Source organism: Alligator sinensis, unplaced genomic scaffold (genome assembly GCF_000455745.1).
Source record: "Alligator sinensis unplaced genomic scaffold, ASM45574v1 scaffold499_1, whole genome shotgun sequence".
In the NCBI taxonomy this organism is placed as follows: domain Eukaryota; kingdom Metazoa; phylum Chordata; order Crocodylia; family Alligatoridae; genus Alligator; species Alligator sinensis.
Window position 1 is genome coordinate 27400 of NW_005841864.1, and position 12166 is coordinate 39565.

General features: G+C 45.2%; 1 protein-coding gene across 1 annotated transcript in view; it reads right to left on the bottom strand.

The window, feature by feature from the left end:
* Nucleotides 1-368: 368 nt before the first annotated feature.
* MTO1 (mitochondrial tRNA translation optimization 1) overlaps nucleotides 369-12166 on the bottom strand; it is an 18031-nt gene continuing 6233 nt past the window's right edge. The window contains exons 4-11 of the mRNA XM_006016643.3: nucleotides 10452-10564; nucleotides 10104-10294; nucleotides 8839-8969; nucleotides 7992-8196; nucleotides 7734-7905; nucleotides 6630-6748; nucleotides 5458-5615; nucleotides 369-4818 (exon numbers count right to left, since the gene is read on the bottom strand). Of these exons, the coding sequence (XP_006016705.2) occupies nucleotides 4624-4818; nucleotides 5458-5615; nucleotides 6630-6748; nucleotides 7734-7905; nucleotides 7992-8196; nucleotides 8839-8969; nucleotides 10104-10294; nucleotides 10452-10564 (1284 nt within the window). The 3' untranslated portion in view covers nucleotides 369-4623. The remainder of the gene's footprint in view (nucleotides 4819-5457; nucleotides 5616-6629; nucleotides 6749-7733; nucleotides 7906-7991; nucleotides 8197-8838; nucleotides 8970-10103; nucleotides 10295-10451; nucleotides 10565-12166) is intronic.

The following is a 12166-nucleotide window of genomic DNA, read 5'->3' on the forward strand; positions in this document are numbered from 1 at the left end:
TGGGCTTGGTGCGGGTGGCGGTGGCACTGGGAGGGGGGCTACGGGATGAGCTACAGCCCCCACCTCCCAGCACCACCGCCACCTGCCTGGTCCCCGCTTTCAGCCCCGGCCTAGCCTCCCTGCCAGCAGGAAAAGGCCAGTGCAGCCTCTGGCCCAGGGCCCACAGCATGCAGGCAGCCAGCCCTCGCCCCATGCACAAATCTGGGGGGGGGACATGCCCCCCATACCCCCTCTGGGGGTGCATGCAGTAGCAGAGAGCTGCACCCACCTCCACCCCCAGATGAACTGCCTTTGGCTCTGTCCTGTGCTCCACTCCCCACCCCAGGTGGGTGGCACCTGCCCCTGCTCCTGCCTGTCCTAGCCCCACTCTCTCCCTCACCATGGGGGCCTCGATCTGCCCCCCTGCAGCCCTTCCCCCCCACAGACTTAGTGCCTGGACGCTGCTCTCCAAGATGTGAGCTGCATATTGGCTAGGTATTGTCCGATATGGCTAATTAATCATTGGCCATCGGTATTGGCCAAAAAAAAAAATCTTTATCAGTGCACCCCTAATTATTTTTTATTTTTGGTGGCATAGCTAGATTTGATATAGGCCTGCATAGGGGTACAAAAGATTCTTTTCTGGAAAGCTTCCTAATATTAATGAGCTCTAGAAGAGAGTCTTCCTGGAAAAACATAATGGAGATGAAGTCATCTCTGTGTTTGCATTTGATTTTTAAAGGTCTAGTGTTTAGTTATAAATTGTGGCTTTAACAATATTAGGCAGGTGGCTATCAGGAAACAGATTCATCATGATTCAGTGAAACACAACCACAAAACTCTATGCTCATTAGGTTTTAACTGGCATGAATCCACCAGCGTCAAAGCAAAATGCTTTTCGCTTCATTGCAAAGCCTTGTCTTGATATTTCCTAAACTCAGTTTACAACTTAAGCAACAAACCTCAGCAGAGGAACTGAAACTGAGACCCCACCCCTCTACAGATGCAGGTAAAGGCACAATTGGATCCAATATGTGATGCACACAATTGCACCTCCTGCCACGCCACATGTGTATATCAGGAAGTCTGACTGTGGGATCGTACATTAGATCCAATTGTGCCTTATTGCTGGTATAGAGGAAGTCTGATCCTGGCTTCTCCCTGCATCGGCAAGAAGCAGGCTTTCATGGCTGGGAGCCCCCTTAGCTTTGTAGCCAGGACAGAGAGTCCCACACCTGACATCTGATAAAATGGATTCATGGAGAGACATGCCTGGACTTGGCATTCAACAGCAAAGTTTCATAAGCAGAGGAGAGAAACCTTTTTATCCCATCTAAGGCTCCAAGAACCAAAATATGATATCTAGCCAACGTGAATCCACACTAGATAACAGTCTACACATCCCCATAACCTTCTCGCTCCTCTAGCACCAGCCCTTCTGTTTTAAAACATGACCTGTAAACAGAAAGAACAAGAGTGAGTTTTGAGAATACTAAGAGTGCTGGAAGGGAAACACTGATCAAGATTAACTTTTAGGTCAAGGGCTAATAGGTATATTTAATAGATTTCTTAGATATTAGGGCTGGAAGGGACCTCGGGAGATGACAGAGTCCAGCCCCCTGCCCCAAGGGCAGGAAGTCAGCTAGGGAAAGTCAGCTATATTATCTCAGGAATGGACTTTTAAAATTTTAACTTAGTTACTGCAAAACCAATTTTAACTGCTTTGTCTTTTCTGTTGGTAGGATGTGCTCAGATTTGCGAGTAACGAGTATAATACAAATACCTAGATTTTTACTAAGGAAATATATTGTGCTCAGCACCTAAACTAACGAAGACAAGATTGTTACTACAAGGAACTGCTTCAATCAAAGCCAATGCTCTCTGCAGACATGGAGAAGAGTTCAGGGTCTCTACTGTTTGTGCTTAAGTATTGAGTGGATCCCTTCCTGAAAGTCCTTGGTAAAGAAAAGAGTGCTCATACAGTAATTTGGAATCAGCAAACTGCAGTTGCCTATAAGACTAACTAGATCCTGCCAGCTGAAATCTGACCAGTACTTTGACCAGCCCATCTCCAGGGCTAGTCAGACTTGAGACTGACTCTTGGGATTTCTCGTTTCTAAAAACAACAGTACCTTTAATTGAGACATACTATGACAGAATACAGTATGTTATAAAACAGACTTCCTGATTACAAGATCCCTTGTTCCACTTAATTCCTCCTTGTGCCATCTGCCAGTCTGTCCTGAGGCAGGCGGCTCTAGGTGTGTCTTCTTAAGACTTTGCTCAGTCTTGTAACTAGCAATCCCTTCCACACCTCCTGCTAACTCAAAAGCCTGGTCTGCTCAATCCTTTCCCTCTAAATCTTTCCCTTGATGAGTCCTTTCTTAATGGCTTACATCAACAGTAATCCTAGAGCTGATGTGACCTTAAATTGAAGGCTAAAAACATGCATTGGATTTTTCCAATCTGGAACAAAGCCTTTTTTTTATTTCAGGAACCAATAGATGTAGAATCTATTTTTAAACTGTGAAGTATCCATGATAACATTTTCCCCAGGACAACCAGGGCTAATTTGAGTTAATTACCATTCAGGCTGCATGTGTAAATTATGTTCCTATGCATGTTTTGATGCGAGTCAAAGACCAGGACAACCAGATCCAGGATAAAATTCATGTCTGTTTTGAGCTGGCAACTTTATACAAGCATAGGATCATAGGAAAGGTCATCTAGGGATCTCATAAGATCATCTAGCCCAGTCCCCTGTTCAAGGCAGGATCATCCCCGACTAAACCATCCCAGCCAAGCATTTATCTGTTCTACTCTTGAAAACTTCGAGTTTTCCACAACCTCCCTAGGTAGCCTGTTCCAATGCTTGACCACCCTCATAAATTCCTCCAATCTGCAATACTAGTAGGCATTACCTTATTTAGATCAATGTGGGGATTTATAGGTCTTTAGGTGCTTCGTTCTTTAAGTTACTTCTTTCTTTCTCTCTCTTCCCAAGGGTACTGACAAGGGGAACGTTTTATAGATAGGGAAGTGAGATTCAAGGCAAAGCCTCTTTCAAAGGTCAGACAGGAAGTCTGTGGCAAAACAAAGAATTGAATCTGTGTTTCCCCAGCATATTAATTCATCCCTCTGACTGCTAGCAACTATATTTCCATCAAGAGTCTTACTACTGCATATTACTGTAGTAGCACTGACAGCTTAATGGATATCAGGACATATCGTGTTAAGTGCTGTACCTACAGTAAGAAACCATTCTTGTTGGGAGGAACTTGCATATATACAGACAAGAATATATATTATATGAAACAGTAGTAGACTCTGGATGCCTACAAACCTGAGACAAGTTTCTTTGCTGGAGAAAATGACAACATTTTTGTTCGCATTGGCTCATTTTTAATGTTCTTAAGAAAAATGAAAAGTAAATTTAAAGGAGCGTCATGCTCAGTCTCTTTCTGATGAACAAGGATAGCCATAACTTTATTACATGCCATTACTTCAAGTTAATATCAGACTAAAAATAACTGTAATGCAGAATAGCATACTGATGAAAAAGTGACTGAAGTTTTAGAAAAGAAACAGCAGCTTCTCAGTGCTACCCAGGTTGTACATCTCATCTTTTACCCCTCCTTGTAAAAGCTGAGAGTAACCATTTTCCTCCTGTGGCCTGATCAAAAGCATGGGAGACAGGAAAAAGTCAAATCTAACTATTCCACTGCTTTTACACTATAAAAAAAACACCACTTAAGGCTTCTTTTTTAATACTTATTCTCTCTAGTCAGTTCTAAGTGCTGTTAATCTGTTTTAACATGGTATTTCTTGAACTCTGAGTAATTTGTGCGTGTGGGGGGGACTGCTGGGAAATCCCCGCTTTCAGCCCCAGCCTAGCCTCCCTGCCAGCAGGAAAAGGCCAGTGCAGCCTCTGGCCCAGGGCCCACAGCATGCAGGCAGCCAGCCCTTGCCCCATGCACAAATCTGGGGGGGGACATGCCCCCCATACCTCCTCTGGGGGTGCATGCAGTAGCAGAGAGCTGCACCCACCTCCACCCCCAGATGAACTGCCTTTGAAATCCTAATTCAGCTGCCTTTTAAAAAGTTACACATTTGCCTATGGGCCCAATGGGTTCTCTGTCCCCCCCTTACTATCTTTCCATGAAAAGACTTTCTAAGAAATTATTAGAGCACAAGTATTTCCATGGCCGGCTGGAAACAAAACACCCTTGGGTAATACAACATGAAATCAACAGCAACACTGGGCACTGTCGAGTTGGTTATCAGCAGTTACTGGGCTCTTGGCATTCTAGCATTCATCTTGCACTTCTCTCTCTACTGTGGAGAGATAATCCCTATTCATGCCTTTTTCCTTCCCTCAAGACTTTTCAGGCTCTCAAACAGACTGATGCTGTCTCCCACATAGCTGTATACTAAGGTTCCAGGTAAGTTTTTTTTAACCGAAATTTGGAAAGAAAACTATTTGAGGTCCTGATCACTATGCAAAAGGCATACAGGTCTGTTGGCTTTATACCTACTAGAACACAGTCAGAGGTGGCTAGTTACAGATGCAAAAAATCCCTGCCCTTGTACGGTCTGAAGACTCCACACATGTCCACTGCAATACAGCCATTCTCCATCACCTACTCAGAAAGCCCTGCTCAGATTTGAGCTCTGGAATTCACTCTTCCCAAGGACATCAGTATTTCTCTCTGGTAAGGATCTGCCAGTCCTAAATGGCACCTTTATGCCCCCTGTCCTTTGCCGATTAGTCTTCACAAATCTCAGCAGATTAAGGATGGCAGCGGGTGTAATTCCAGGAATGCGGCTGACTGCTCCAATCTATACATGGAAACAGCAACAAAAATCAAGTTGAGATTGCCTCCAAGTCCAATATTATGATTAGAGACCTACTGAAATTGTGCCTCTACTATTTTAGGCTGGCTCCCTGAAAAACAAACTAAACAAGTCAACCAAAAAGTTTACTGAAAATAAAATGCTGACTCCCTCTGGGGAGCCAATAGTCCTTGTGGCCCTAGCTTCACAGCCCACTAGGGGGAGGCACGGAGGGAAGGAAGCTGAGGGAACAGCAAGCTAACTGCTGCCCTCACCCCTTGTTGCTGATTGGCAGCAAGGGGCGGGGCCACATGGGCAGCCCATCAGTGTCAAGGGATGGGGCCACTGTGGCCCCTTGGCCAAAGGGGTGGAGGGGCCTGCTGTGCTCAGCCTATGGAAATTACTGCCAACCCCAGGATCTGCGCTTGAAATTGGCCGGCCACTGTCTCAACTTTGGTTGGACCCCTAACTATGAAGCTCCTTAATCCAGTTGGCGATAGCCAAACCTACTATGGAAAACAAGAACTCACAACTCAGTGCCAAAGTGGGTAATCCTCCCTCCTGCCCCAATTTTCAAATGCCAGAATAAAGTGGTGCTTTACAGCCATTACTGCCATGCCCCCACCCCCTGGCCCAGTGCCTTACCGTCTGGGGACGGTTTGAGTCCAGTTTCTCTCGCATCTCCTGGGACAGTGATGCATTAATGGTGAAGTAATCCAGGTTCTCTGGCAATCGGAGAGCTTCATCTCGGCGCACTTCCTCCATTTCCTGCTGCTGATTGGATGTACACAACTTGTAAACAACTGCATTGGCAGCAAAGAAGGTAAATGAGGACGGGAGAACAAAAACAATAATAATACATAGTGGGTACGAAATACATGGTTCTTTAAAAGAGCTACTGACAACGGAAGCAAAATTCTAGGTAGAAATGTCAAGAATGTCTATGGAGTTAGGCACCTTGCTTCCATGGACTAGGGAGCCTCACCACTATTAAGACGGGGGTCAACAATCTTTTCAGGCTGCGGGCCAGACTGACCCTGTTTGGGTGAAAGATGGGTTCTAGCACCTGCCCGCTATGTGCTGGCCCAACTGCTGCCACCACTGCTTTTCCCAGGAGCTGCAAAAGGGAACACACCCACTGCTGATACTTTTCTTTTCAGAGGTGGCAGAGGGTGAACATTTGGCATTTTTCCTCTCAGTGGCAGTCATTTTCACTTGCCAGTGCATGGAAGAATGCCAGATGTGGACACTTCCCTGTGCTGCCGAAGGGAAAAGCAGTGGTGGCAGGTGTTTTTTCTGTTGAGCTCCTGGAGAAGGGATGGCAATGGTCGTTGGGTCCTAGTGACTGCCCATCTACTTCTGACCTAAAATGGGTCAATCCAGCTGCTGATGCCCCATGTCTAGAGGCTTGATCAGATGGCTTGACAGGGCCAACCCAGCCCATGGGCCATAGGTTGCCAATCCCTGTTTTAGGGACTTTGGAAAAAACCCAAATATCACAAATCTCAGTTTTCAATAGGAGACTTGATCTTCTCTTAACCAAAGCAGAGCAGGAGAACTCTGGGGCAGTTGTAATACATTGCTGGAGCAGTGAGGGGGAAAAAGGCCAAGAAAAATTAACACAGACTCAATTTTCCTGCCCACCAAGAGAGGAGAACAGTGTTTTCTCCAAGGTAGGACTTGGATCCATTTATGGAAGAATGGGATGCTCTACTGACAGTGGCCCTTCCACACCGCAAAATCCACAGAGATGGCTGGGGTTTCAGCATCATGCTCATTCCCCCCTGAACACATGGATGATGTTTGGTCCTCTCTACCTTCTATTTTAAGTCTTTCTGCCAATTCTCTCCATTCAGCAAGCTTTCCCAGGGATTCTGGGAAAATCCTTGCCAATAACTCCATGTTGACTTCTGGATACTGAAGGATGTCGAAGGCCCTGTGAAAACAAGACCAAGTGACTACTGTAACAGGACTAGTGCATTGCACAAGAATGGTAAGCAGCCATTCCCAGAACCACTGGATGGAGCTCGGCAAAATCCTAGTTCAGGGATGACCCAGTTGCCACCACTTGAGGAGAGGAGAGCAGCTTAGCCGATAGCCTGTGCAGGGGCACCAAGGACTGATCAAGCAGCAGAGAACAAAAAACCCTCTCCAGCCAGAGGGTCCCTGCAGATCAGGGCAAGCAGCACAGGAAGAGCTACTCTGGACTCCTAAAGTCATGTCTCTTCTCCGGCCACAGACATATAACACATTTGTGAACAAGGAGATATAAACTGTAAACACCAGTGTAACTTATCTGAAACCAGTGAAGAAATAACCCCATTAAAGTAAGGGTACAACATCTGTCCTGCTACTGGCAAAAAGGCTATTACCCGCTCCCTGCCCCCTAGTGGGTACCTGGGTGTGTTTCAGCCCTGCCTCTATGCTGGGGTTGCATAAATCCAGGAAAAGGAATAGGGGGGAGCAGGTTATAGAGAAGTAGGGACAGAGGGCCCTCCAGAGGTCATCTAGTACAGGGGTTCCCTTCCTGAGGCAGAGTCCTCCCATGTTTTAGCCAAAATAGCTGAGGCATCCATCCAGGAAGCTGGAGACCTGCTGGGGTTCTAGGCTTATCTTCCTCCCCACAACCCATAAGGGGTTTGAACCTGCATCTCTCTGACTTTCTCAGCAGTGCTCTTAACACCAGACTACAAGTCAGACATTGTCTATGCTCCATTCCAGTCCTCCTTCTGAAGCTGAGCCACACGGCCTTCAGGGAAAATACAATCAGAGAAATACATTTACGCAGCTAGAAATCTACCGTTTGGACACTTGAACACCATAAGTGCTCAAAAAGAGGAAAAAAAAAAATGGTCCAGAATGCAGATCTCCTACAGAAGCAAGCAGTGCACAGGTAGGGAAGGATCAGTAGCAACCTTTACCTGACAGGTGAGCTACGACTGCTGCTGATTACAATCTCTGGAATCAAGCTGGACCATTTGGAGGGAGGGAGTTGAAGAGACTTTAGCACTGCAACTCCCTCCTCTATGGCAGCCTTTATTTGAGATGTTCGTTCATATCGCTGCCGGGACACGCAGCCAGTTTCCTCAAAGCCTTCAGAGAAAAGACAGTGTGCGAGTGAGAGAGGTGCTATATAGGCTGGCCTGCTGGTCAAGAAAATCACCAGAGGGATAGGCTACCTCGGGGGGTGAGTCTGCTGTCTGCATTGTCGGGTCTCAGGAACGCGCGGAACTCCACTCGGCTGGTGAACATGCGGTACGGCTCACTGGTGCCCAGCGTGGTGAGGTCATCAATCAGGACTCCAATGTAGCCTTCAGTGCGGCTGATAGTGAAAGGAGGTTTGCCACAGACTCGCAGGCAAGCATTGATTCCAGCAATGACTCCCTGCCAGACATCAAAGTGGTTACAGGAGCCACTATGAAGCCAGCACATTGACTCATTCCGATCCACGTGGACTGCTATATCTCGCACACACAAGCCTCCAGGTATGTGGGGCAGAATCTGTGTTATTTGAGGTGTGCTAGCTGGTACTAGATGGTCTCTGATCCTTGCAGTAGTTCTAAAAACAAATGTTCTACCTCCTGGGAGAGAAGATTTTCTGCAACCATTCTAGAGTTCTCAGGATGCTCTCCCTTACTTTTCCCCAGATGCTTTCTGTGACTATCCTTGTGCCTGGAGGGGACTGGTGTGCAAAGCAAGTACTGCCTCTTCCTTCCCCCAGATGGCCCTTGTTCTCAGCCATCAACTAAGCAGTGCATTCACTGCTTGGCCAGGCAGTATCCTTAATGCTCGGATGTGGGAAAGCAGTCTGAGAACAAGTTTTGCTGCTGAATATCTGAGAAACCTATGCATGTGGTTCTACAAAGTATCTTTAACTCGCATAACCAGTACAACATCCTGTTTACACCACTGTTGGGGGGGGGGGGAAGCAGTGCAACGGGGAGCACACACTGGCATTGAATTATGATTACTGGGTCTTTTGGGGTGTACTCTGAGTGTGAAATGCACACTTTCAGATTTGCTCACCTGGGCTGCTGCTTCTTCATAGCCTGTGGTGCCATTTATTTGTCCTGCAAAGAAGAGCCGCTGAACCAGACGAGACTCAAGGGAAGCAGTGAGCTGACGAGGATCTAGAAAGTCATACTGAACTCCATAGCCTAGTATATGCAAAGGAGATTGTCATCAAGAAAAGGAGAATACACTCTCTATCACGTTAGGCATCATTTGGGTGGATTCATTAATTTTAATCATTGTTCAAATCAAGGTTTCTCACCTGCCAATTTAAATAATTTTAACCTTGTTTTGCTTTTTAGTAATTTTTTAGAGAAAGGAAGATGCTCACCAGCTGGTAACCCTTAACACACATTGATGTGTAACTAAACACAATTTTTATGTTAAATTTTACACTACTTTTTGCTAATCAGGATGCATATTTAAACATTAAGCAGTCATATACCTTAACATCCTTAGATGGTGAACATTTACATGTTCTTAGGATAGAAAATAGTGAATTAATGTTGTTCATCATAGTTTTTTTTAATATTGTAGCATGGGTCAAATAGCTTTAGAAAACGGTATTCAATCAAACGTAATTAAAAATGCAGAAAACCAGCACTATAACATTGTTTTGTTTTAGTTTAATAAACAAACAAACAATGTTAACACCAGACTATATCACATAAGAGCTCATTTATTAAAGGAAGGAAGCACTAGTTGCAGCTAGTGAACTTCATACAGCTTTTGGTTACCAAGTCTTTTAATAATCTAGAACCGTAGATTTCAACCTCACATTAAGCCTCTATCTACACACAGGAAAAGACAAACTTTCTTGCTTTTTCAGCTCTGAGTTGGATTCTAATTTTGAATAAACGGTTTTTTGAATGGCACTAAGCTAAGGTGGAGAAGACAGTCTCTCTGTATCTGTAGAAGAGGCTGCCATTGTCACAAGCTGATTTAGTAGGTTCCAGATTTTCTTAAACATTTGGCTGCAATCATATATTGTTTGAATAGGTTTTGATTAAATTCACAGATTATAAGAAATGTGCATGTCAAAATAGTTTGATTTCATGTTAAAATAAAACAGGATTACTTCAGGGAAAAATGTGTTTATATAAAAAAATCCAATTAAAAATGATTTATGCACGTTCACTCTGGGTGCCAAGATTTCCAGACATAAGAGCTCAGGAAGATGCAAGTTTGCTCAAAACTTGTGCACCTGGGAACAATAATGGGTCATAAATCTAGATCCCTTTGTAATACAGACTGTATGGAACGATCTGACTCTCTCTCACCTGGCTGTACCATCTTGGCTTTCTCCAAGCCCTGGATGCATGTAATCACCTGCTCCTGGAGCTCAGGTGGCAGTGTCATTGACATTCCTTGGGGGTAGATGATATTGGAATCCAGACCCTCAGGCTCCAGCCACAGCTGATGAATACGGTTTGGAAAGCGCAGAACTTTAGATTCAAGTGAGGGACAGTACCTGCAGAGGGAAACAACCATCAGTGCAAGGAGGTAACAGAGAGAAGGTAATCACTGATTGTGAGCTGCCTCCCAGAAGTAAAATAAGGAAGAAGTAGGCAGATTCAGCTGTTCTGTCACATCATGAAAAAGATCCTTGCAAGATGCCCCATACTCACCGGGGTCCTTTTGTTGTCTCCTTTACATGGTTGTTCAGGTAAAGATTATCATGGATAATTTTCTCCACTTTGGGGTTAGTGTAAGTCAGGTAACATGAGAGCTGATCCTCTGGCTGAAAAAGATCAAGTCTTACTTAGATTTAACCCACCAATAACACTTGCATTGATCAAGCACTTCTCACCTGACGATTTCAGACATTAGCTAACTTCTACAGTGGCTCCAAGGGGCTGATAGTTCCATTACATCTGCTGTGGAAATGGTGCTCGGAGGTTAAACAAATTGCTCAAGAGAGAGTCAGAAGAACAAACCCTGGTAAGCCAGGTATCTGCTACTCTACATGTTAGGTTTGACCTAGAAACCACTACACATAGCCCAAGCAAAAGTCTCTGTTCTGTAACTAATGCTCAATTGCAATGATAAGGAGAAGACAGTCTTAGATAAAGGAGACTTGAAAACAAAAATAAAATTAGTGGAGTAGGGCAAAGAGCTGATTTAAATATTAAGATTCACACCCCTAGGTGGGGAGAAAGTATGCTAATGAAACATACATGTATGGAAATGAGATACATAGCTAAAACACAGGTATAGAGACATGCGCAGTAAAGAACTCCTTGCGTCACTCCCTTATAACCAATTAGCAAACAAGAATGCTTATGAAGGTCCAATACTCCTGTATAAAAGATGCTCATAATTAAGACTCTGTGTGCTTGTTACGTGAAATTATTCCGCTTGCACCTTGTATTGCTAGCAATAAATCTTTATACTTTCACCCCTGGTATCTTTATTGGCTTTTGCATACCGGGCACGATCCCAGACTTGAGCTGGGGCCCAACAGTTTTTGGCGACCCAGATGGGACTGCCTTAGATAACTTTGCCCGGACTAGCTGACGACCAGACACAGCTCTTCCTTATCAAATGTCAGGCGCGCCCCGGGATCTCTTTTCCCGGTGAGACTTTTGTTTCAGGGGGAGCTGGATTGCTGAGGCGGCAGTAGCCTAACGGTGCAAAGTCATAGAGTGAAAGTATCAGTAACAGGCACCTGGGTGAGAGGGTAGAAAGGGCATAAGGCCTACCGTCAGCACGCCTGCCTGGGATTATCTCTGTAAGTATTCTGTCTGGCCCGAGTCCAAGACCAGTGATTTTTCCCCTGTGAGGACGAGGACTAAGAACAGATCCCTGGATCCCAGGTAAGTCGGACGGTCAGGACCGGGAAGGCAGCCCTGAGATGGGTACTATTAACAGTAAGGTTAGGAAATGTACCCCCCTCTCTTGTGCATTGGGACATTGGGCAGAGTTTGGTGGAGATCCTATGACTAGGAAGAAAGCTAAATTCTTCTGTGAAACTGCGTGGCCACGCTATCAGCTAGATGATCAAGAACATTGGCCTCCGGAGGGAAGTGTTAATTATAATACTATCTTACAATTGATTTTGTTCTGCCGGCAGAATGGTAAATGGGAGGAATTGATGTATGCGCAAGCGTTTATGTCTCTTTGTAGAAATAGAAAGGTTTTGGAGGAATGTGGATTGGGGGAGGGGGTTCGGGGAAGTGAGATGGCTTTCATTGAACCAACTGTAAATCCTGTCCTGGACTGTCCGGAGCCGGAGGCTCTTCCCCCTCTGCTGCCTTTACCATATGCTCTTCCTCTTCCTCCTCCTCCTCCTGATACAGCTGATTCCTTGCTGGCATCTGCTCTTCCTGCTTCTCCCCCCCCC